The sequence below is a fragment of the Phalacrocorax aristotelis genome, chromosome W, assembly GCF_949628215.1.
Source record: "Phalacrocorax aristotelis chromosome W, bGulAri2.1, whole genome shotgun sequence".
NCBI classification, from domain to species: Eukaryota; Metazoa; Chordata; class Aves; order Suliformes; family Phalacrocoracidae; genus Phalacrocorax; species Phalacrocorax aristotelis.
The window spans coordinates 650,519-676,767 of NC_134310.1; the positions used below are offsets into that span (position 1 = coordinate 650,519).

General features: G+C 43.1%; 2 protein-coding genes across 5 annotated transcripts in view; one reads left to right on the forward strand and one right to left on the reverse strand.

Annotated features, from left to right (window-relative positions):
* Positions 1-1,154, reverse strand: part of MALT1 (MALT1 paracaspase) — a 38,476-nt gene extending 37,322 nt beyond the window's left edge. For 2 of the 4 annotated variants that reach the window (XM_075077901.1, XM_075077900.1), the window contains exon 1: positions 837-1,154. In XM_075077901.1, the coding sequence (XP_074934002.1) occupies positions 837-997 (161 nt within the window). In that variant the 5' untranslated portion in view covers positions 998-1,154. The remainder of the gene's footprint in view (positions 1-836) is intronic. The other 2 variants (XM_075077904.1, XM_075077903.1) reach the window with 1 other exon arrangement.
* Positions 1,155-14,580: 13,426 nt separating this feature from the next.
* The window catches only part of ALPK2 (alpha kinase 2), a 47,315-nt gene continuing 35,646 nt past the window's right edge, over positions 14,581-26,249 (forward strand). Inside the window, exon 1 of the mRNA XM_075077878.1 lies at positions 14,581-15,997. Within this exon, the coding sequence (XP_074933979.1) occupies positions 14,615-15,997 (1,383 nt within the window). The 5' untranslated portion in view covers positions 14,581-14,614. The remainder of the gene's footprint in view (positions 15,998-26,249) is intronic.

Sequence of the window (26,249 nt, forward strand, 5' to 3'; positions counted from 1 at the left end):
TCTAGAGAATGTGACCTACAAAGAAGGAGTTCAAGAAAATGAATTTGTTTACGCTAATATAGACAAAGGGAGCTACAGGGAACGGTCAACAAACATTTACCATGTTCCCTGCCTAGGGCAAGCAGCTGGCTGCATTCGTGTTGAGGAAAGTCAGGTGAGGTACAAGGGGGATGCTTTCCAAATGCAAAGGCAGCAAAGCAGAAAGCCATACTACGTGCACCCTGCTACTTCTTCGCTGGCAGCCCTCGCGAGGGACTAAGCACGCAACTCCCAGAGACGGGCGATGCGTCCTCGACCCCGTCTGCCCCAGCACAGGGGCTTCGGTTAGGGGCTGCTCCCCTCTGTGCAAACGAAGCACGGGCCGACGGGGAGGGACGGCGCTGCCAGCACGGGCCGGCCCACGCCGGGTTCAGGCAGGAGCGGCAAAAAGGCAACTGCAGCGTTCGGCGGCTCTTCGCTGCGGTGCCAAGTTAAAAAGGGGCTGGCGAGCAAAGACGAACCCACACGCGCTTCACCCCCGCCGCCGGCTTCAGGACGGTACCACAGCTCGGCCCCACTGCTCACCCTCCCGTGTGCTTTCGGCAACGGATGCGCCAGAGCGCGGCCTCCGGCGGCAGCCCTCCCGCGATGCTCCCTCGGACGGACCCCTTCCCTCGGCCCCGCGGTGGCCCCTCGCCCTCAGCCGCCGCCCGGCCCCGCCACCCGGGGCTGCGCCACCTGAGCCCGGGCTGTGCCGCCTCAGCCCGCGGCGTCCCCGCCGCCGGGGCCCCTCCCGCAGCCGAGGGCCGCGGGCCGCCCCGCGTCCGCCGGAGCCCGCCGCCACAGGCCGCCCTCACCTCAGCCGGACCCTGCCGCGGCTCCCCGCTCGCTGCGCCAGGTCCCGCCAGCCCTTGCCGGGCGCTGCCCGGTCCAGCAGCTCGCTGAGCCTGCGGAGAAGCGGCTCGGCCAGGCGGCTGAGGGGCAGCGACCCCGACGTGCTGCGCACCGGCTCCGACATCGCCCCTCGCCTGCCTCGCCAGCGGCTGCGAGCCACGGCCCGCCCGGGGCGGTGCTCCCGCCCGGAAGGACGCGCCGAGCGCAGCCGCACGGTACAGCGCGGCCGAGCGCGGTACGGCTGGGCCCGGCGCGGCGCCGCTTCCCGCCCGCCCCTGAGGGCACCGGCGCCATGTCCGTGCCTAGGGCGCCTGTCCACTTTCGGGAGGGGAAGGCCTTCCCTCGGCCCGGGAGTGCGCGCTCCGGCGCTGCTGAGAGCGTGAGGGTACCGCTCAGTGTTTCCGTTTATCCATTTTGAAATGGGGAAGTTGAGTGTTTGACTTCGAGGCCGAGGCTTGCTGCCAGCGCAGGCAGCTGGCACTGAGAAGGCCAGACATGGCCGGAGAGCAGGGAGCAGTCCCCCTGTGAGAGGGAGAGGAGCCGGGCGGGTGGATAAACCGGGCAAAAATCATACAATGGGGGCAGGGGGCTCGCCTTGAGGAGAAGCTGCAGCCAACACAGCCATGGACCCCTGTCTGTGACACGTCCCCCTCCAGCGTGCTGTCCATTCCCACACAAGTGCCCAGCTTAAGGGGTCGGATGCCTTACCTGCCTGTTATTGAGAGAGAGGAGGTACTACGCAGAGGGTCTCCCAGGCAGGGATGTTTCCATGACTGCTGTCCGTCACCACTAATGGACAGATGAGTGCAGCCATGACCTAAGGGGAATACTCATCTCTGGAATTACAACTTGCTCAAAGGGGACTGAAAGTGCCTTGGAAAGTAATTTTGCTAACCCTTTTAATCAGTGATCAAGCATTCAGATGTGGCTGCCTCTATTTCTGCAGTATTCTTTCATGCTACTGCAAGCTTGCCTTGCCTTCCCAGTGAGCAAGCTGGAGGTCAGGTGGCTGCGGTAGCACAGCATTGAGACCAAACCAGCACGCACTGATGTTCGCTAGAGTCCGTTGTCTCATGGGTTGCACTGCTCTAATCAAAACAGGCTGACATCTGCTTGGAAATAACGTGTCTGCCTGCAGAGCGCAGTGTAGCATCTCTCCTGACTTCTGTGGGGTCCAGAATCTCCGAGAAATAAGCCATTTAGTTAGACTTAACTTGAAGAAATTGCATTGAGTGGCTTTTCCCTGCATCATTAACCCATGGTTTTCCTCTTCTAATTTCGGTGCAAAACCAATCTGCATGGCAAAATGGATACAGGTAAGACAGTGAATTTGACTTCCTGAGTGTATGTAGTTATACACAGCTGTGTATAGCTTAGCTGCTAGAAAATCAGGCAGGTGCCTTTCACCCACCTTTGGTTGGTGAAAACTTGGTTTTCAGCCTTTTCTAGATCTTGAGCCCGGAGCAGTTTGTGGAATTTATTCCAGTTCCTCCTGCGTGAGACTTGGCCTCTTGGGTACTGGGAGTGGGAATACTTAATTAGTTCAGGATTCACTTATTTGCCTTTGAGGAACGTGAACAATTAGGTGAATTTTTGTGTAGTGGTTGTTAAAAGTTCACTATCCACCTTTGGTTTCCTCAACCTACTTGTTAGGGATTGCAGATTTTTGCATGTTCAGCAGGACTTTTGTGTGCTTAACTTCAAGCAAGTAAGAAATTCCCAGCCAGCCTAGCAAAGCAGTTAAGCACGCTTAAGCATATGCTTTAAAAAACAACCCAGTGCTTTATTATGAAAAGCTAAGGCCAACACTTCCTCCCTCTCAAGGCCATGAGGAAATTCCCGTGGACTTCTATGGAAGTAGGATGTACCCTCTCATCGCTGCCAACTCTCTCACTCTGTCTGGCTGAGGTTTTCCCAGGAAGAGCCATCTGCTGCATGTAATGAAATAGTCTCTCTTAAAAGTCAAACTGTTCCGTGATTAGACTCACTATACTAAGGTCACACTAGCAAAACAACACTGAAGCTTTCAGCTAGCTTCTCAGCTCTGAAACAGCATGCATAAAATAAATGTCTTTGTCTTGTAACACAGAGTCAAAACACAGGCCTGGCCCACTTCTAGAACTTAAAGAAGGAGCAGTCAAGGGTAAGTGCGCATTTACGGTTTGAGAGGTCAAATTGTTTATACTTTTTAAATTACTTGTCTACTTCTTTTTCCTGTGTGCAGATAGAATGCGTATCATAAAAGATAAATGAAGAAAAGCAAGTTACTTTAGTCTTAATGCATGATACGAATATAGTGATTTATACGGTTATTGAACAGGAAATATGAATTGTTATTAGCTTCTGCTAAAGTATAGTAATTTTTGCTTGTCTTAATAGATTTTTTAAAAAAATGTTGCACTTAGAATTCTGCTAAATATGTCTGAAATTACACTCTGATACTATTTCCACTGAGTTTCAGCAAGACAAACAATACTGCAAAAGTCGTCTTCCTTTTCTAAAGAATGTGTAAGTGATGCTAGGTATCCTGGAATATGCATTTTATTCTTTCTAAACATATATTGCACGGCCTAATGCTCACTAGGTAAAAATTTCCTCCATTCCTGAGAAGAAAATCTGGTCACTTGGTAGCATTTAGATGATCATCAGGCTAGATGCATTAATTGCTCATGCTGACAGTGTCAGATGCTTGGTGAATGTTAAAAATAGATTAAGACAGATCAGTGTTAAGAGTTGTGCTGTGATTGCTTATTTTAATTACTCTAGATTAAGGTCTTTGTTAGAGATGTGCAGAGCCAGTCATTTATTCTCCTTACATTTAGCCGACAGATTATACCTGTGGTGCTGTTTACGAGTAGTACACTAATGTTAAAAGTTGTCAAAAAGCTTTGGATGTTGGAAGTTGAAGAAACAAAATATATGATGGCATATTTGGGAAGGACATATTTTCCAGCTATCTGCTTTTTGAACAGCCAAAACTTCACTGATGTTTTTCTTATCCAAACCTTGTTAATACAATAGATATATGATAATGGGTTTAGATAATACAGTATTTTGCTAGTTTGATTTCTGACATCGCATGCTCTTTGACAAGTATGCTGCTCTAAATGTTTGATTTGATTGCAGTGTCTTGAGGGATTTATAGAAGAATAATATGGTTATAGCTATTGTTTGTGTTCCAGCATTAGGATTCCAGACAAGACTGAGTCAGGCAGAACTACTGTACGGTACAGAAACAAACAGAAAATGCAGTCATTGTAAATCTGCATGCATGGGTTCTCACTACTCTTACCCCATCGAATGTTAGACTCTATAGTAAGCAAACTGCAGTATAAATACTTACTACATCCCTGTTGTGAATGGAGTTCACAAAGTTATAATTGAGTTCTAGAATTCCAGTTTCTGTTGTTGTGGAGGTTTTAACTTTTACAAGGTAACAACATTTAAGAATGTAGGCATGATCACCACACTTTTGGAAAATGTTTTTATGGCTGTTTGGCATAATCGCTTTGGGAAGCTTCTATAGATTAGCAGTGGAGGAAAGCAGATCAGAAGTTTCATGTGGAATTTGATTCCATCAGTACTGATGGATGCATGGAAAAAAAAGATTCACAGAAACATGCCAATGTTGGTGAAACTTTTTTAAAAAAAGCTTTTAATGAAAGATTTGATTTCTGTTAAAGGAAAAGTTTAAAAAGAAAACATGGAAATAAGCATTTAAATATGGCAAAACATGCATGGCAACCTTTCTGGGAAACAAGAAGTTGTCCGTTTCCGATTGTAAATATAAATATATTGTATGTATTTCCAAAAGGGAATATGATACTTCATTTAAGAAATCTAAATTGGTGTGTAATGTCTGAGCTTATTGCATAACAGGAAAAGTCTATGTTTTATTTTGTTTTGGAAGAAGAAAAATACTAAACTTTTGGAATTTGCTGCAAAATAAAAAAATCTCAGTTGAGAAATGCCCTGTATGAGGAATTGAAAAAATGTGTGTATTCCCAAAGGCAAAACAGTTGGCAGGCTGGGAACGGGGAGTGGATGGAATTACAGCTATTGATTTCTTAGAGGAACGTTGCAGCTCTACAAACCACATGCAACCTTTCTGCAAGAAATTTAGACATCTTTAAGAAGTATTTCCAGGGGGAATAGAAAGGGAATTAGCATTACCCTTGGAACATAACTGCCTTACAACAGTAAGATGTCACTGACAACTGCCTGACAGGATGTGTGTTATACATACAGTGCCATAGTTGGTCATTCTGGAAAGGATCTGTAAGATTGAGTGATTAGGTCTATGACGTCTTTGTATCTTTGCAGCCCAAGAGTCAGAGTCATAAAAATGCAAGCAACCCAAGAGTCAGGGTCATAAAACCACAAGCTTTGTTAGCAGTAATATTTCATTTTAAGATACATTTGCTATGTCAAGTTATTTGCTCTGCAAGCTATTGCAGTAAATGCTATTCTTTCAGTTCTCATATATATATGCTAAGGAATGGCTATGACTTTCTGTCCGTGGTATGTGGCTTTTCATGCCTAATCTTAAAGAGTACAGTTGTATTTGTTGACAGAAATGCATATAAAGTCCTGTTTGGCTGAGCATTATAGAAATCAATAATTACGTATGCAAGCCTCGTGGCCAGCGCTTCACCCCAAACTTCCCTGTTCATGTCTTGACTAAATCACCTTTGTGTTCCTCAGTACTGCCTCAGTACTCGATCATGCAGAGCGAGGACCTAGCCAGGTTGCAGCAGGACTCCGTCATATCCCGTGTGCTTGTGTTTTCTGTGCCAAATACAGTATAAGAGAAGAATAGTGTGTATGCAGCACTCATTCCAACATGCTGCCAGCGCGAGGCAGGGGCATGGATATAGACCCAGGCGATGAGAAGTTCCGCCTAGTCCCACCTTTTAGATACTGCCCCTTTTAGAGCTTCCGTGAGATCATGTGGTTAGTGGAGATTCCTTTCTGCCCTTCTGGTTGTTTCTGTTCTGCTTTTGCTGCTTGCTCTGCCTGTAATCAATATAATATTTATATCATCCTGCTGTCCGTACCAGCTCACTTTCTGATTGGATCTGCATAGTATATGACCATTTCCACTCATCCTAAAAAAAGCTTTTCTGGTTATTGGCATTTTGGTTTGGAGATTTTTCATGTTTATCTTAACTAAAGTCTAATTATATCCACCAGCTTTCTTTGTGGTTAGGCTACCTGCCAATATAACACCTCTAAAAAGGGATGTATGAAAATGTATGTAGTATGCCTAGGCAAATGGAGAAGGAGCTATGGTTATATCCAAATTTAGGAGGATAGTCTAGGAGATAATAATTGTTTTTACAAAGGGCAAACCCAGATCCCAAAGTTTGGCCTATCGAGTGGAGGTGATAGTAGGAAGCTGCTGGCATTTGGAGACTTTCTAAACAAGATCAGTCTGATAGAGAAGTGTTAAAAGAGTGGGTGAGCAGACTGTGTTATGCATGCATCCATATCCTCCTCATGTACACATATGAACGCAGGAGAAAGATTGTGCTTTCGGTATGTTCAAGTCTTTCTCCAAGCTCATTTAAAGTAGTGTAGGTCTGTCTTCTTATCACAGTGATGACATTCAGCTCTCTCTTTCCTACCAAACAAAGCCAGCCAGACAAAACCAAATATCAGCAATGACAAAGAAATAAAGAACTTCCCAATAAAGAGCCTGATCCTGATATAAAAGTTCCCTCTGCCCATGGAAACAGCTTCTAGTTCATAACTATTTCCCACTATTTCCCAAGTGCTGGGTTTTGCCCCTGGGACATGGCAGCCCTGGCTGTACAGGCAGCCTGGGGAACGAGAGGCTGGGGAGCAGCTCTGCAGAGGGACCTGGGGGTTCTGTTCAAAGGCAAGTTGAACCCAAGCCACCAGCGTGCCCTGGCAGCCCAGAGGGCCAGCCGTGCCCTGGGGGGCATTGAGCCCTGCATCTCAGCCGGGCGAGGGAGGGGATTGTCCCCCTCTGCTCCGTGCTGGGGCGGCCTCACCTCGAGGGCTGGGTGTGGTGTTGGGCGCCCACAGGACATTGAGGGTATAAAGCTACTGGAGAGTGTCCAGAGGAGGCCACAGAGTTGGGGAAGGGTTTAGAGGGGAAACCGTAGGGGGAGCGGCTGAAGTCCCTTGGTGTGTTCAGCTGGAGCAGAGGAGGCCGAGGGCAGCCCTCATGGCGCTCTGCAGCTCCCTCCCAAGGGCAGCAGGAGAGGCAGGGCTGGTCTCTGCTCTCTGGTGACCAACGCCAGGCCCCGAGGGAATGGCAGGGAGATGTGCCAGGGGAGGGTTAGGCTGGGCAGTAGGGAAACGTCCTTCCCCCAGAGGGTGGTGGAGCCCTGGCACAGGCTCCCCAGGGAGGCATCACGGCACCAGCCTGGCGATATTCAAGGAGCACTTGGACAAGGCCCTCAGAGACACGGTGTGAATTTGGGGTGTCCCGTGCAGGGACAGGAGCTGGGCTTGATGATCCTTGCGAGTCCCTTCCAACTCAGGACATTCCATGATACATTTTTATTTGATGTAATTATAAATGTAGTTATCTGAATTTAATATAATAACACTTTACTATACCCAAATAAATATAATTATCTAAATAATGCTTCTTCCTAGGTAATATGAGATAAATTATTGAGACATTCACATGCATAATTTTGTTAATTAGTACATGTTCTTTGATAATAAAAGAATAACTTATTTGAAATATTACAGAGCTAAGGTTGGACTCTGCAACAGTTTTGTGCACAGCTTAAATATTTTTTCATGACATACAATTTAAAATCACCTTGCCTGTGAGATTTTATTTAATGTTTATATGTTACTTAATTTTGCATTCAAGTTCATTTCATAAAATTTTAGCAGACACTCTATGAAATTAATTTTTCTGAAAATTGTGACACTCACCAATTTTTTGTCAATACTATGTGTCCTCAAGACGATGAGAGATTTGTGGAGGAGCAGTGTAGAAGTCCTCCTTCGAAAGCTGCACAGGGAGTCTCTAAGATCTCCCAGAATGACTCTGCTCTGAACTGCAGTGCTTGAACTGTTGAATTGCTGGACTAATACTGGTGTGTCTGAGAGAGCTAGCACTTCCTCTCTCGTCAAGCAGTGTTCAAAAACCACACCAGGGCTAAAGAAAATAATGAGCTTTGGCTTGAAAATCATGTAGCTTAAAAAAATACAAATAGATATGCCTCTTCCTATTTTTCTTTCTATTTTAGGACATTTATTTTTCATCTTTTCAAGGTTTCTTCTTTATTGTCGTGGCTGGTGGTTTAGAGTTTTATGTATCTGGAAACTGAAAACAGAGATTTTCATATTCTTACCTGATGCACAAAACCTTCAGAAATACCTCCTCAGATTTTTGAATTAATGGGGAGTGGACCATTGGTTATAATCCTTTTGTAGAAAAAACAGCAGGAAATACTCAATGATTCAACCACAAATTTTATATTATTCATAGGAATGGACTATAAAAAAACAATATCTGCATTGCAGATGGACGTACATGTTTATGGGTTTGAGCATAGAAGCTCAATGACAGTTAGTCCTTGGGATCTGCCAGACTTTGAGTGGCCCTGCAAGAGTGGACAATGGCAGGTGAGTTACTGAAGACAGGGTCTGTGTGATCTAAGGCTGTTACAAGCAAACGTTACTTATGTAGCTATCAATTTTTCTTGTGTTTTCAAGTATCCCAGACCCAGTGTCAACTTGGTATAAAGAAACCAAAATATTAGTTAATGGAAGGATATTTCTTAATATGAAACATAGGAGGATTATCAGTTTCTTCCCTCCTGCGTGTTTAGCTAAGATAACCCTGTGTGCGGGCTAATGCGGGTTCTTTCCCACTCCTTTGCGCTGATGTGGGTGTGAAGCGGGGCATTTGCAGAACACCTACAGCTGTACAGGAGTATTTATGCACTGATGCGGTGCTTTTAACATGCCTAGACAATGCTTTGGTTGTCAAACATGTTTACATGTATTAATTGTCCTGCAGTGCTATAAAAGGTTTAGGCATAGATCAGGTGCCCATTGTGCCAGGCTGCATGTGAATACGCAGAATGGTCCAGGACCTGGAAAGCTGCTGCCTTAATGATAAGGACAGAGACAATACATGGGTATAGACTGAAAGGCCCTGTGAAAGAGGGGGAGGAGCAAGTGCATATGAAAGACGGGAATAAATCCTATTGAATAAGGGTGTGGGCTGAGCAGGACTGTACAGAGAACAGAGATTACGTGATTAATAGATAGCAAATAAGAGAAAAAAACTTCAGCGAGGAAGTAAAGGGAATTTTTTCCACTGAATCTAGAAGAAATGAACCCTACAGAAAGACACAAGTTCCATCCTGGACTTGTAAAACGCATAAGGTTTCCGTAGAAATAAATTCTGTGAGTGTAAAATTGCTTACAAAGGAAGATTTCCGTTTTGGTTATAATCAAATAAAGTAGAAAAAAATGTGATGCAAGAGAGGAAAATTAATGGCCACTTTTTAAGTTTAATCAAATCTGTCAGTTAAATTTTTTTCTGCTGACATTAGGATTAAGTCCACAGTTCCTTCTGAAATCATTAGAAGCAACTTTGGGTCCAAAACCACCTGCAAAATGTCTATTACTAAAATTACACTCATTTAAACATTGTTCCTTCAATGTTACAGTGTAATTTTTCAAAAATGTTTTGGTCACAACTGGAATAAATGATCAAATATTAAACATCTTTTATTTTAAAAATATGTTTCAAATTGGGAAAAATGGCCAATGTTTGGCATTTGAATGAAAATAAGTTTGAACCATCAAAATTTTTATTTATAATTGGAATTTCAGCCAACTTTTTTGCTATGAATAAGTTTTTCAAAATCAGTATGGAATATGACAAAGCATCAATTTTAAATAAAAAAGCATTTTTTTCTTAAAATTTTCTTGAATTTGTTGTATTATATATTTTCCTCAGAGAAACGTTGAGTAGTTGTTGCAGCCATTTTGATGCCATTCTTTTGCATAATATTATTTGAAACAGATTGTTTTTCACAAACAGTTTGTTTATTTCTTGCCATAAAAGGATTTTGGTAAGCATCTACAAATGCCTTTACTGCCTGTTGCTGCCTTGTTAATCTGAGCATTCCAGGTTTTCATCAGTTCTATATTTCTCCTAAATCATACCCAACCACAGTTCTCAGTTTACCGTTTTCATGCTGCTGCCAGCTTTGTTTTCCCTTGTTCTTAGTTCCCAGGGCATTAAGCTTAGGCAACATCAGACCCTGGTGGTACGTGTGCAGTTCCCTTTGTGGGAGCGGAGGCAGACCTGAGAGATGGGTACAGGAGGGGGAAAGGGGAAGCCAACACGTCCAGGGATAGTGAAGGGGAAATTCAAACTGTAGCTGCTCAGCAGTGGTAATCTGAGGCTGAGGAACGGTCTGTCATGGAGGGCAAGAAAGCCCAACTGCAGAAGGGGTTAAGCTGGCTGGAAGCAGGGATGCCAGAGACGAACCATTCCCAGTAAGGGAGTAGAGTTTCCCTTGGTGATAAGAAACAGCCAGAGTGTGGTCTGGTATCCATCCTGCAATGTGAGCGCTCAGGGGGCACCTTTGGGCGCAGAGCTGGGTTGGGGGATGGACCCACAGCTGGGCAGAGATGCCCACGCAACCCCTCATGGGCTGGTGCTGGTGCCAGTGCATGTAAGGAATGGGCTGCTGACGATCTTTGCAGACTCCTTGTAGAACTGCTTATGGCAGTAGGACTCTGCCCAACACATTGCTCATTAAATATTGTCTGTTTTATTTAAGCACAAACATGTGTTTACTTCACCTCAAGGTGTACCATAAAAATTCCCCAACAATCACCACTGTTCTAATCAGTAGGAGATGGAAAACAGGTTTGCAGATGATTAGATAACCAAAATAGGCATCTTCCTTACCATTACCTGCTAAGACTTGGTGGTGGTAAGTTCTCCTGCATGGCTTTGCTTCACTGGCCTCCTGCCACTAGCTAGTACCCAGTTCAGCAAGTAGCATTGCTGGCTTCCAGAGCAAGCCTTGAGACCAGCAGCCAGAACACCCTTATACATTTAAATGTTCTCTTGTTGTCTTTTTACCAAATGTTGAAAACCCAGTGTGTTCGGAATTGAGTTTATTTTCAGGTTCCTAGTCAATAGCTGGTGGTCAGTTATCATGGTCTCCCATTCTTCTTTCCTCAGTGAATTTTGGTATGCATCTTCTATCACAAGATGTCTTGAGGAGCTGAGAGGGCATTATGGTAAAAGTTCTCTTTCCAATTGCTATCTAAATTCAATACTTGGAATTATGGTTTTATCTAATATCTTACATTTTCTCCCCAATTTAAAAAAAAAAAAGTCTCTATCTTGGGTGGAAAAACAGCATTTATTGCAGTTTTCCTCATGGAACATTATTTTGCTTTAATTTCCATTGTTGGATCTGACAAAATGCCCAGCAATCTAATCTAATTTTCATATCGAGAAACCTGACAGCTCCTTTCCCCTCAATGTCAAAATGCAGCTGAACTAAGATAATCATAACTATATAGTACAATTGCTTTAGTAAGGAGTATTCATGAGTCAATCTGCATTAAAAAGTGTTCCCAAGGCTCTTTTCAGCTGGGAAAATTACCATGCTTTTAAAATAACTTATACCCTCCAAAAAAGAGGGAAGAGGCATCTGGTCTTGTGAAAACAAAGATGAAAGCAGATTTGAAAGAATGCAACAGGGAACATTAGGCACATACATATTTAAGAGGAGATGGGTGAATGCTGGGGGGTAGTTCCCTGGCACTGTGATAAAATGGATGAGGAAAAGATTAATCTCTACTGCTCGATTTTTTTTTTCTCGTAAATATTCATATTTTTTAGAATTGAAATGGAAAGCAAAATGTGATCAGAGATCTGAAAGGCTGAAGATAATGGGTTCCAATGCCTTTTTTCTCCAGGCTCTTTTTGGGTACATGGTCTAGATTGTAGTTCAAAGGCCTGCATGAAGCAAGTATAGAGTATTGGCCCAGGGCCCGTTGACAGGTGTCCAGATTATTTAAAACCACTACAGTATGCACTAATATCCTCTCAATATCCTCTTCTTTTCATCTGCAGCAGGGAAGCCCACAATATGAGAGATTTTGAACTAGGCTGCTTCTCAGGCTCAAAGGTAGAGTCTGAGGAAGGCTGCACACCAGCTTCCTGCCCTGCACCTCCTGTGTGGATAACCCGAAACTTTCTCTATGTCAGCAGCGCTGTATACAGCAGTGCACATTTCCCCCTATGAGTTTCCTGCTGCAAAGCATCTCTAGCCAAGCCACTGTGACCAGGCTGGCTTGTCCTACTTCAAAGCTGTTTTGTCATCTTTTGTGTCTTCTGGCAACTTCCCATCTACAACTCTGAGCTGACAGTATACCTTCGTGGCACAGCAGGCTTGCTCTTCAGACCATCCTTTCCTCTTGGCCTCCACTTCCTTGTATGCTGGACCTTTGCCAATTTGCTCCAAGACGAAATTGACAAAATACATTGCCTTTTTGCTGCCTTTTCACTGCCTCCTTGCACTCACAAATCCTGAACTCTCTCTTCTCTTCTCCTCTCTCTGAGCCCTTCATGCACTCCAGAGGCTCTGCACAGACCTGGGTTGCCTGTTAGGAGGTGCCAAAGCCAGCAGCCTCATGGCAAGGCTGCTGCAGCTCCATGCCCGTGGCTCCAGCCTGTGAGGCTGAGCATGTGTACTTAGAAGGCACATACATGCATGTGTACGACACATGCCTATGTTGTGTGCTGGGAGAGGGTGCTGGTCTGGTTCCAAGTCAGCTGTTGTTCCTCTGCACCCTTTTGTGTGCATGGAATCAAGCTGTTTATCACACAACCTAAGATTGTCCCTTCTAGTATCCTTCCCATTAACCACTTTCTCTTCGTGCTTTTTTCCTCCCAGGTAACTGGAGAAGGCGTCTGTGGCAGGGTGTGCCCAAATGAAGTGAAAATATACGTATCTGCTTCATGCTCTTTACATGAGGGGCAGATTCAAAGCAAGCCCTTGCTGTTTAGCCATTCAGCTCTAATCTAGCTCCCACATATTTTCTTACTGACTTTGATCGGTGTCTGCAGTGGACTGTGACATGAAGCTGGGTGTTGACAGGTCCAATGACTGCTCTGCTTGTGGCCCTGCAGAGAGCAGATGGAGCGCTATAAAGTGCTTGAAAGGGTCTTGGGAAAGGTTGCTGTGCTAGGGTGCCGGGGCTGGTCATCTTGCAGCCGGGAGAGAGACATTAGCTAAAAAGGTCACAATGGGAGAAACAACAGGGAGGAAAAGGAGAATGACTAGAGGTGTCTTTAAATGGCTTCACCAGATGAGCAGAATGGCAAGAAATTTTTTCCTGCTGTTCTTCATGTCAAGCCAGTTCTGTGAATAAAAATAGGTCACTATTTTTCAGAGCTTTTAGACTGGCATCCTACATGAGTTCAAACTTACTTGAAGCTCAGCTCTGCTACGCTACTTTCCCTGACGAGTGGATCCCTGGACTGTGGAAGAGTCCTGCTGTGATTAGTGTGGGTACTCTGTGGTGAAGAATGACTCAGAGTGCCTCTAGTAGTATACAAAAACATCGCAAGTATCTAAAATCCTAAGATTTGGGAATGCTTAGGAAACAGGGTTTTTTTACAAGAAGAGAGAGATGAATCCATATGTCTTTGAATTCAGCGAATGGAAGCCTTTTGGTGTATTTTGCTTTGGTTTTATGTACATTTTGCATTGCCACACCATTTTGCTACTGCACAGCTGTTCAAAAGTAGGACTCGATACGAACAGGAAATTGAAGCTAACGAGCCTCATTTAATTTTTCTCTCACCACAGAAATTACAAATATCAAGACAAAATACAATAGAAATGCTTTAAACAGAAATAGCCATATAAAATCTAACCAGACTGATTGTTCCAGGTACTTCTACAAACAAATTTTTGGAATTTATGTCCCTATGATGCCAATTCAAGGAATAGCCTACTGTTGTGCTAATGTGACTACCAAAATCAGCAGGTACTCAGTATCTGTAGAAATCATGCACATGTGAAAATTTACATTGCCTGCAGATTACTATTTACATTTAGAAATGTCTAAATGACATGTGCTAAAGCCTATTTTGTGCTGCTATGTGTATGTGCAGGCATGCTTAAAAATTGTTTTCCTAGCACAGGTCACTCCAGACAGTTACAGTGTCTTTCCAGTAAGTGTCATTGCATGGATAGCTGGGTTATAGTTACTGCTTTAATGTTTGATCTTGATTTTAAAATAATGATTTCTCTTTTTTGAAAATGCTTACAATTACGTGTCAGTTGACCACCTTTTAGAAAATATGTATATCCATTTTAGAAGTAATTTTAAACTTCAGGTTTCTTTTCTTTGCAGATGCACAGAGCAAGATCTACACTTTGTTGAACAGTACCTGGAAACGGTTTGACAGCTAGAATGTCCTGCTGTTCAACTTTGGTTGAAGTGAAATCACGTACAAAAACCAAAACTTCCCCAGAATTTGTTGTTGACCTAAATGACAGTGTGAAGAGACTTCAGGGTAAAATGAGCAGAACGAGAAACATTTTGCGCATGCAAGAGTTACCCCTATGAGGGTGACCCCATGTTAATTTCACCAGATTCTAACTCTTCAAAAATCAGTGATTTATGGCTTGAGAAGCTCAGAAAAGTGGAAGTATTGTCCCTATTCTAGAAATCCCACAGATGCCTGCCTAACATGGAAGACAACACGGATGTAAAAAGTGTATTTAAAACCCAGGAAAATATTTTCTGCTTAAGGGATTTTTCAGAGAATGGTGATGACTTAATTACTTTTAACAGTACAGTCAGTGTCACTGCTGGAAAAGCAGAGAAATGCTGCATCAGACAGGTGCATTCCCGCCCTTCAAATGTAGTCACTTACCACACAGACAACTGTTGCCTTAATGCGGAAGACTCTGTATCTGGTCAGTCTCTGGCAGATGTCCAGGTGTGTAAAAAGACTGGGCTCAGTAGCAATCTAAACATGAATACCCTGGCCAGTGAGCAGGCAGATACTCCTGTAGTAAATGACAATTATTTTGTAAAAGATAATTCTGAAAATTCTGCCACTATTCTGGAGATTTATGCAGAGGAAATTCCAAGTGTAAGTGGTGACTTTTCTTATGATGACCTAGACTGTTTTGAATGTTCAGATGTGCTGACAGCGCGTGAAAATGAAATCTGGAAAAAGAAATTACAGTTTTTATTAGAAAGTGATGATGAAGATGATTTAAAACTGAGTAAGGATTGTGATGGGTGTGCTTACTTCCTCAGTGAAATGCCTTGTCTGTTCCAAGTGTCAGATAACACTACGCCTATGGATGCCACCATTGGCTTCTGTGGTCATCACTCAAAATTCAAAGGAGTAAATGTAAGGAGAGACCCCTCTATGTACAGCCAGTCAACGTTGCAGGCAGACATGACTCTCACTGTTGGACACCACCGAGATAAAAGTACCAGTCTGAAAGACAAAGAAAAGCATAAAGTGCCTGTTGCATCTGCAGACGTTGAAAACGACCAACCCAGAACTGAAGAAGAAAATAATGGAAGTGGCTGCTCAGCTGCAGATTTCTCAACTGACAAATCAAAGAACAAGGATAATGTATGTGCCAAGGTGGACTCCTCTACTAGTGGCATAGGTGCTTCTTTGGCAAATCAGGCTTCAGAGACAATGACAGAAAACATTACGGATATTCACTTGCCGGGTGAAAGCTCATTGCTGCTAGAGGAGGGGGGAAGAAATTTGCCGGAGGAAAATGCAAGGCATGGTGTCTGTACCTTAACAGAAAGTCTAAGAAGAAACCTTTTAAAGTTGTTAAACCCTAAAGAGCTTTGCAGATATGTAAGTAATATAGGACAGTCTTTTGTGACTGGAGCAGAGGTTAGGGAATCCAGTGCTCTGTTTCCCATTCAGGAAGGTGTCATTTCAAAACAAATCCCTGAGGAGACAGAAAGCTTGCAAACGCAGGCTGGTTTGTGTCATACAGACGAGGCAGATAAAGACTGTCATTGGGAGAGGAAAAGGACTTGGGCCCTGTCTGAGCAAAATCAGATGCCAAAAGAAAACATCTCACCCAGGGTAAGTAAAGTGTTTATCATTTAATAGAAAGAGCTGCTCTACTGATTTGAATGCATTTTATTCCTGTTTGTTACCAAATAATGTAAAATTTAAATTACTTGAAAGATACTATTCATGTACTTCTGAATGACAGCTACGGCTGGGAAGGAAATCTGGTTTTGAAAAAGGCCCAAATAAACCATAAGCTGTTCTAATTATAGAGGGAGACTGATAATAGTAAGAGGCACTAATGGGACTCTGGACAGCTGGATAGGGAAATATGATATGTAGGCTATGGCACAGGTCTTATCAAAGTAATGTTTCTTTCAACCCGGAAAGTTTCTCAACTACCTGTTGTGAGCAGGGAATGTTTTGATTTACTTTCTTTTCTGTTTATACTCAAAGAACAAAATTGTAATCCACTTACCATGCTGGAAATTCGAAACAAATCAACAGGGGCTTGCTCTGAATTTATAACAAGGAGGGGAATTTAATCCAGGGAGTTCATGTTACAGAGGTGAATGGAGCTTTGCTTTTTAAAAACAAAACAATGAAAGAGTCAGACATTCCAGCTGAAATGTAAAAAACAGTATAGTTGTGCAGACTGATATGATGCTCCACCAGTTTTCATAAGTGGGAGAATTGAATCATACTTTTTATTTCACATAGTAAAGACTGAAAATACATAAATATATATATGAGTATTAAATCATGAATAATCCTGTTATCACCAACTTTACTGATTTGAAGGTGCATAGCTAATTGCACAGAAAAAAAACCATTTATAACAAATAAGCACAAACTTTTTCCAGTTCCACGTGCTTTTTTTTCATCTATATTATTTAAGCAAAAATGTCTCCCAGTTCTGGGTAGTAGACTGACTTTAATGTCACCACTGGGGTGTCTTAAGCAGTCAAAAATCACTGAATTCTTCTGCCTGAAAAACATCTATTGGTTTCTTTGGTTTTATAGTACATAAAATTCAAATCACATTTTAGCAGCAGATAATGTTCTTTTGATGGGGAATACCCGTCTATTGAAATTAACCTACTGAGAGTTTCTTGACAGTGTGTATTACCATGGTTTGCAGGAGGCACTGTTGTAAACCCCTTGTAAATTGTAAATTTCAGAACCCTCTGAGCGAAGAGCAGCTATAATGTTACTGTAAGTGCCATGGCCAAATTTCAGATCGGCTAGTTAGACTCTTGCTACCTGCAGTCAGTATTCCTTCTGCGTGTGTGTCCGTGACCAAAACTTTACATTAGATAAAAATTAAGTAGGAAAGAAGTATCGGTGTACACAAAAGGGCTAGAGATGAGCACAAAGCAAACCCCTGGTTTTAAATGTGCATGAATGAAGATGAAATTTAGGTGGAAGTTCAAAATTATGTGGTCCTGAAAATGAGCCAAACAAAAGCATCCCACCTGGAAACTGCTCTTGATAGTACAAGGAGAATGTGGACAGCTTCTCACAGCTCCCATATAGTAACTCAGAAACTCCACAGCAATCTGCATGTGTAACCTAAGAAAGGCAAGAAAGAATCAGCCTTTTGATTGATTGACCTCCTATTGCTGTACATAGGTTTATGTAAAAGTGCATGGTGGTATTAGGTGGAGCCCTGCATTTGAGACAGCTCTGCCAGGAGCAAGGTGACCACAGCTGACCGCTTTTGAAGAGCATTGCATTTTCGCTCTCCGTGTGGTGAATCAGGTCTGCTGAGAGGTACATAGCAGCCAGAGAACCACAGCACTAATTACCCAAGGATTTACACTTCCCCTTAGTGCCAGGTTGCCTCTAACTGGAACAACCTTTGCAGTCTGTCTTGTGCAGCAACTGCTGCTCTGGGTGACTTCTCCTTCCATTAGACGGTCAGTGTGGGAGGCTCCTCTCATGTCCTCGTGGTCTAGCCCCAGGTGAAATTCTTTATTTATCTAATATTTCAAAGCTGTTTAATTAATAATAGGTCCTAAAAGCCAACTGTGCCAGCTGTATGATATTACATACTGTACAGAGAGCCAGGAGGCTTCAAGTTCGCAGTGTGTCATTCAAGAGCTGGTCTCTGTTTAGTGTTGAGCCAGCACCCTCCACACAAGGTACTGGTGTCACTCCTGAATTACAGAGCCCATGTCTATGGCCTGTCAAATGCCAGCAATGTTGGTGAAGTCCTGCTGGAACTGGCAGGTTCAGAGGGATTCCAGGGCATAAGCAAAATACTTAACATTTACATTGACACCCCAGGAAGAATGGCATGTGGTGATTGTATATTTCTAGAACTTTTTTTTCTGCTGATTAGATCTACTGTTCATTCTGCCGTTATTTTGGTTTTGCTCATGTCAGAAAAGCCTGTTCTCATAAAATTTGAGATACATGGTTTGCTTTTCCTGAGTGATGACGGAGTTAAATCCAGTTAAATCCTGAGTGATGAACGGAGTTAAATCCAGTTGGTGGCCAATCATAAGCGGTGTTCCCCAGGGCTTGGTTTTGGGCCAGTCTTGTTTAATATCTTTATCAATGATCTGGATGAGGGGATTGAGTGCACCCTCAGTAAGTTTGCAGATGACACTAAATTTGGTAGGAGTGTAGATCTGCTTGAGGGTAGGAAGGCTCTGCAGAGGGACCTGGACAGGCTGGATCGATGGGCCAAGGCCAATTGTGTGAGGTTTAACAAGGCCAAGTGCCGGGTCCTGCCCTTGGGTCACACCAACCCCAGGCATCACCCCAGGCCTGGGGCAGAGGGGCTGGGAAGTGCCTGGCGGAGAAGGCCCTGGGGGTGCTGGCTGACAGCCGGCTGGGCATGAGCCAGCAGTGCCCGGGTGGCCAAGGAGGCCACCAGCCCCCGGGCTTGTGTCAGCACTGGGGTGGCCAGCAGGAGCCGGGCAGGGATGGGGCCCCTGTGCTCGGCACTGGTGAGGCCGCACCTCGAATGCTGGGCTCAGGTTCAGGCCCATCGGGACAAGAAGGACATTGTGGTGCTAGAGCATGTCCAGAGAAGGGCAATAAAGCTGGTCTTACGAGGAGTGACTGAGGGAACTGGGGTTATTTGGTCTGGAGAAGAGGAGGCTGAGGGGACACCTTACTCTCTCTGCAACTACCTGAAAGGAAGAGGGTGTTGGTCTCTTCTCCCAAGTAACTAGTGATAGGACAAGAGGAAACGGCTTCAAGCTGCATCAGGGGAGGTTTAGATTGGATATTAGGAAAAAAGTCTTCACTGCAAGAGTGGTCAGGCATTGCCACAGGCTGCCCAGAGAGGTGGGGGACTCACCATCCCTGTAGGGGTTCCAAAAAATATATAAACGTGGCCCTCTGGGACATGGTTTAGGGGACATGGTATTGCTGGGTTGGTGGTTGGACTTGATGATCTTCGAGATCTTTTCCAACCTTAATTATTCTATGATTCGATAAATTTATGCCACTTCTAGATAATTTTAAATTTTATTGTAGAAAAAGGAGAGAAGCAGAACTGACACAGAACTTCCAAGTAATCAGGTAATCTGGTTGTGCACAGAAAGTATTCCGTCTAGCACATCATTGTTAGATTCCAGGGTAGCCAAAATTGCCAGGACTGCATAGGCCAATGGAGCTGTTCATCTCTTGGGCCACTGGCCATGTTCAGTATGTTAAGGTGCTGTTAACCTGCTGTTGTGTGGGATGTCTTAGAAGCTGCCATGTGTAATGGAGAACTGTGATTTGGAGTGTTTCATTGCTGGGAACTCTGAAGTTTAGAGCTCCCTGCTCTGCAGTTAGTACAGGAATGCAGGTGCTAGTCATGTGCACTGCACTCCAGCACTGTCATGATGGGAGAGGGTGTGTGCTGGGAGCAACATGCAGAAAGATGTCAGAAAAGGGTGGCAAGGTAAGAGAGGAGGAAAGAGTTGGGTTACACAACAAAGGAGGTGCAAAAGGCAACTGTTTGAAAGGGTGTAAGAATAGTTATGATGGGTAAGAACAGTTATGATGGGTTAACTCTGCCCATGAAGAGTTAGACTGAAACCCAGCAAATGCTTTCATGTAGGCCAATAAACAGCTGTTGGATGGGACCTGGTTTAATGGCTGGCTTTGAATACAAAATGGGTGAGGACCTCTGTTCCAAAACAGTAATGAAGAAGAATTACTGGGCATGCCCAATGCATCATTTTCAATCAGCTTATAGTTGTTTCATTTTTCATTCAAATGTTTTTAAAGTACACCTCTGCCTCTTGTTTCATTTGAGTGAATAGTTGCTGGAAAAAAATGAAGGTTGCTTATCTGAGCTCAAAACCTAGTGAATTATAATTTCTCATGAGGCATGTATTCTTGCTCCCCCTTGGTGCAACTTGCCACCACGTACAGTTCTTTTGCTGGAATTTTGAAAAAATGGTTTGCCTAAATCTGATTCCTACAGCAGAGGAAGCTGGGATCCAAATCTGCTCCAGCTTGGAATCTTAGCAGAAATTAGGTCTCTCATCTGTCAAAGCTTTTCACTTGATTGGAAAGTTTTGCACTCTGTATAAAATACTTCAGTAGTCCTTGGGTGCAGAATAACTCTCTTTCAAGTGGTTAACATGCTTTGCTTCTGAATACGATATTCATATTATATGCTACAGATCTAAAAGGAGAGTTTGAGAGGCAACACCTCATCCTTTCTAATAGGCTAGAGCGATTGGTACATTTGCTTGAAAAGGTGGTCTTGTCTCAGACTTTTGCTCTGAGTCTGGCTGAGATGAGAGCTGAACGGTCCGAGCCTGAGTAGTGTGCTAAGGGGCAGGAGCTCTGCAGCAGAGCAAAAGGGTCCTAGTCTGAATAACTAGAGCTCACACAGGCTGTGATACCAACCCTGCCGGCAGATAACATCCCATTTTCTCACTTGTATTATAGTTGGCTCCAGTCTTTCCTGGGAGACACACAAAAACCCTGTCTGTCGGAAAATCCTCACCACTTCAGAGCATGAACCCATGACAGCTGTGCATGGTCAGCCTGTTACTCTGTGTTGCCAAAGGCAGAGAACGTGCTTTCTGTCCTTTGAAATGCTATAGTTCTTATTTAACTTCCTCTTTTTCTGCCTCTTCAGCAGGAATAGCAGGATACTAGCAGGGCGCGCCTGTCAGTAAGCATCTGCAGGATAAAATATAGCTCATGTCTTTCTGACATGTTTGACATGTCTTTCTGACGTATCTGAAGCCGTTGAAATAACTACAGGTATTTTAGCTAGTCCAAGGCAGGTGTGCCATTTAATGCAGAGTGTCATTTTATGAAAAAGCAATTTGAGTGGTATTGCACGAAACAGGGAAATAGAAGGAGCCACTAAGCTACTGCTGGAGAACAGTGTAAACTAAAAGCAGTTCCAAATGTGGTGGATTTGGGGGAGCTCTGATCCAGAGGCAGTGATATACTTACTGTCTGTATTCTGGGGATGGTTTGTTACAGTCCATTTGTACAAATAGAGGGATATAAATGTCACATGAAGACTTTATTTACAGTGGAGAATTACCTTCCTAAACTATTTCGTCTTTAAAAACAGTGAGAATCCATGAGGTAAAAGTAATCATCTCTTTTCAGAGATGAACTTGCTTTCATTACAGAAATGGTTCAGCTGATCAGGGGAGAGTCTGATGTATAAATTATCCCTACGTTTTGTAGGTGAAAGAGAACCAGATTAGCCTTGACTGATTCCTACTGAGTTTATTTGCATGTGAATGTGACAATTTGTCACTCAGTCCAGAAACAAACTTTTTTGCCATTGGGTGAAGATGGTCCATTTCTCAGGTATGGCAAAGGGAGCAGAGAGTAGCAGCTAACTCAGATTGTACTGCAAAGATTCCTCTGGTGCTCTAGGTGTCTTTAAAAAAATCATGTGGAAAAGGGTCATTTCAGCTCCAGCTTTACTCGTACCTTTTTATCACACAGGAGTAAGGTGTTTTAGCTGCCTTTCTGTTCTTTGCTCTATCACAATCTAATGTATTGGCCTTTCTTTAGTGTTTTGTCATATTCTGAAGATCCCAGCTTTATATATTTATTTAGGAGATAACAAAATGGACAGGCACATCATAATTATCAAGAAATACCGATAAGTAAAGGTAGTGCCAATATCACTATTGACTCTAGCTAACAATGTAAGAGTTTCTGCAGAGCAGAAGTATATTTTTTAAATTTTGCCTTAATTCCAAATCAAAGTACCTGTACTGGTGTTTCTGTTCAGCCTTCAGTCTATCAAAATATTTTGTTTGGAATGATATAATTTATTCTTTTAATAAGTCTCTGAACATTATTTACTGTGACATATGAGATGTCAAGAGGGGAAATTGTAGCTCTGTTCCTGTATCATACCACAACCTCCATTGACCTTATTATTACCTGACATATTTAATTTTTTCCCCTCTATTATCTATATGTCTTGGTCAGCAGTGTAGCTTACCCCAATACCTTTCCCCTTGTAGCATATGTATGGTATTCCCAAGTGCATTACTTTGCTTTTTTCAAAATCTAATTTTGTTTTGTTTCCTGCTCAGATTCATATTTTGGGGGGTTTCTCTGTATATAAGGCATGTGTGGCTCACCTGTTGAGATGCAGTGGCTCCTCTGGCTTCCTTCTTTGAATGGAAACCCAGGCTTTGTCTTGAAATGAGACTGGATTGTGCCTGCAGGGCACACTGGGTCCCAGAAACTGGGAGCTCTCCCAGGCTGCCTGGGTCTGTGTGGTCCTTGAGTTCCTTTATGCTGTTCCAGAAGCTGGCACTTGCAGTTTTCGCAAGCGTGCTTACTCTTTCTTCTTCCAGTTCAGAATTAACATTAAATAAAACAGCTTGCTTGGGCGCTTTATTCCCATGCCTCATACATTGAAAGCTCTCCTTAAGAATTGAGTATTTATTTAATTAAACCCTCCTAGATATGGTACTAATTGTATTTTGTTCAGGTTCTTGAACTGCCCCAACCTCCTTAGTATCCAATATCGCTTGGCCTCTCTGCAGATGGTTTTATTAGATGGCCAGAACAACGACAATGAACAATGATGGAGGTAATTACCTAAACTTTCCCCTGAACACCAACAGTAATCCTTCACAGTCAGGCTTCCTGTGCTGTTTTTCCTGCTTTGTAAATGTGGATCTCTGAGTATCAATTCATCACCTTCCACAGGCTGAAGTATTTTATGTTAAAAATCATAAAACAAGCTAAAAATGAAAAACCACCACACTACAGGCTGCACCAGATCAAAGTTTACTTTTATATCATAAGTAACTGCTGTCTTTGACTTTGGGTCAGTTTCGGCCCAGGCGCAAGTCTGGAACCACAGCACGTAGGATTGTGTCCTGTTGATGCACAGCCAGTCTATACAACATTTATTAGAATGCCCCCCAGGTATTTGCTATTGCTTGTTAATTCAGTGATATTTAAAGCCAATCACTGAACAGCACACAGCTTGCAAGCTTAAGAGCCGGTCAGATCCAGAAATTATCTCTTTTAACTTCAGGGAAGTTGTCATTCCCACCAAAATGGGAACCCATAAAAACAAGACTGAATATGGGATATACCAATGCAAATACCAAAACAAGAGGTAGGGTGCAAGGCAACTAGAAAACATAAATGGATCTCTCTCTGTTGCCACAAGAGAGTCAATGGCTTTCAGAGACAGAGCTTTGTTTTCAGAAAATTATATTTCTGATCTAGTCCAGATTTAAACTTACGCATAGCTTGCATAGTAACTCAGCAATCTACAAATGGCGATAAAAGCATTAAAAGAAGGAGTAAAAAAAGTCATGTGTTGACCACTAAGTTGGATAACATAGTGGATTGAATATATCTCCAGAACTGAAAAGTAAACAGCCCAACTTGGGCTGAAGGGACTGATCAGTTTTGCCATAACATTTGAGGCCACAGATTGGGTGCTGTTCCTCTGTTCCTGGTGGCTTGAAGAGGTGACTTTAAACATGCAAGAGGTGTTTCAAGACTTGACTTGAAGCATTCTGGGGGAAGCTCACTTCACCTGTAAAACATTTTGCAGGTCTGTAGGTCATCAGTGTGGTCATCTGTGTCTGCTAGATCTCCACAGGGACTGTCAGATGAAAACGTTCCTGATACCAGATTGCCATGAAGAAGTAGGAGCCGTTTACATTTCTTCTTCTTTTCTCCAGGTTCTCCCCTATTTCCTTCCATAACTCAGTGGTGACAAAAGTGCTCACTTACTCCCTAAGGTCCTTCTTTGCTTTTCATTTAATTGTTTCTGTCAGGCTTTGGAACACAATGGGTCTTGTTAGCAGAGCAAAAAAACCAAGGAAAGGTCCTCTTTACATCATGATTTTACAATAGATTAAAAACAAAGCCCTGGTTTTGAAGTGGCTGATTCCATTTTCCTTTTACGCAGCTATTACGTAACTGACTTACCTCCCTATTCACAGTAACCATGGTTTTATAATGAAGGTACATGGGCTGTATATTTCATGTATGAGTTTAAATACAGAATTGTTATTTCATCTTTCTGTTGTCATGCACCAGGCAGTTTGTTACACAGGCACAAATAAAAATGGCTTGTTCACGTAAGTCAATGCTCTAGTTTATTACCGTTCTTCTGTCACTCCTGAAGTCGAGCAGACTGTCCAGTAATTGGAGCAATTGTTAAAATATATGGCATTAAAAGGTAGAAATCTTCTGTGAGAACAGGGAACAAAAAACCAAATCAAGATGATTAGTTCTAGGACTGTTTTAGCTGAAATAAATCTAATCTAAGAAAATATCAAAGTTAAAGCCAGCAAGGCTTCCTAAAACATGTTAAAAAGATTGGGATGTAAACACTTTCAAATAAAAATAACATGGAGCTGGTTACCACATACCCTAGGAGCACATACGCCTGTTAAATATCAGTAAAAAAAAAATCAATCAATGTCTTCAAATGAGGCTTCAAATTGCATTCTGCTTTCAGACCTACTTTTGTCAAATGCAAGGCAAGGCTGTCCATTACAAGCCCTCTTGTCATTCTGTTTATTTTCCCGCCATCAAAACGTGTCTAGACTCTGCAGTGTTGCCTGTCTGTAAATGCTTGAGACAGACAGGTGCCAATATGGACAGACACACAGATTAGATAGATAAAAGGGTTCTTGAAATCATCAGCCCTCTTTCCAGCAGGTGTGAGAGAGCTGTCTATTTTCAGTTTCATACCAGCGGCAGGTAGGGACTGGCTGATTGTACATCTAACATACTTAGCAAGAATTCCACAGGTTTTAGTAAAAGCTGTTATTGAGGCTGCTGTGGTTGTAAGGAATAGAAAAATAAACTCTGCTTTCCAGAGGTTTGCGGGGGAAGTGGAAGTGGCAGAAGGAGCACTAGGTTCAGACCAAATGCTCAGAACCGACTGAGAAGAGAACTGGAACTGACTGTGGAGACACGGCCAGGCCCACATCCCCCTTGACTTCAGAGAAGGTGTGCGTCTAAGCTCAGAGACCTAGAGACCAGCATCTTCTCCTGCAGAGCAGACTTGAGCAGGAGACCACGGCATTGGGAATCCGAGGGGACTGCAGTTGTTGAGCTGAGGTTCCTAGGCTCAGGGTTTCTAGGTAAGTATGCACTGGCCAAGGAGTTTTGAAGATAGTGTGGTGGCAACTGCATGGTGCTTGGGGTGGGAACAGCAGTTAAAGTCATTGACAAAAATTTTCTATATCTCTTCCTTCCCCATTGTCCACAGCACATAGTCAGCTCCACATCCTACTCAAGCTGAATGGAGAAACAGGAAGGATGAAAGGAATTGCAGCTGAAGTGGGTGGCTTTTGCAGCAAAGGAAAGCAATATTTACTACAGCCGGTAATCCTTTTACCATGAACTTATGGAAACTAAGAACCTAGTGTCTGAGCAGCCCCTGCCTCTACCTGAGCACACAGCAACTCATGGGAAATCCTTCATTACATATCCTTCACTAAGTAATAATACGTGCTTCTTTTCAGAATTGCTTTTCTGAATTATGTGTCTGCCAGCACTCATTACGCATTTACAGCTCTGCTGTAACCCAGAGGACTCACCCATTATGTATCACAGTTGTTCGTTTCAGCCATCCAGCACATCATTACAAGTTACAAATAGCTGTGGAGGGAACTGGGACTCATGAGGAAAAAAAAAGTCCCAAAACAGATATGAAGTTGAGTTTGTGGCTGCATCAAAGTTAAAAAATGTAAAATGTCTGCAAATATTGGTGTTTTTTAAATTCAGTCTGATGTTTTTTAGCATTTCTAAATTTCTGTTGGGGGTAGGTGCAAAGCTTCAGAGAAACGCTAGAAAGATACGTGGTCGAATATACAAACTAATTCATGAGGTC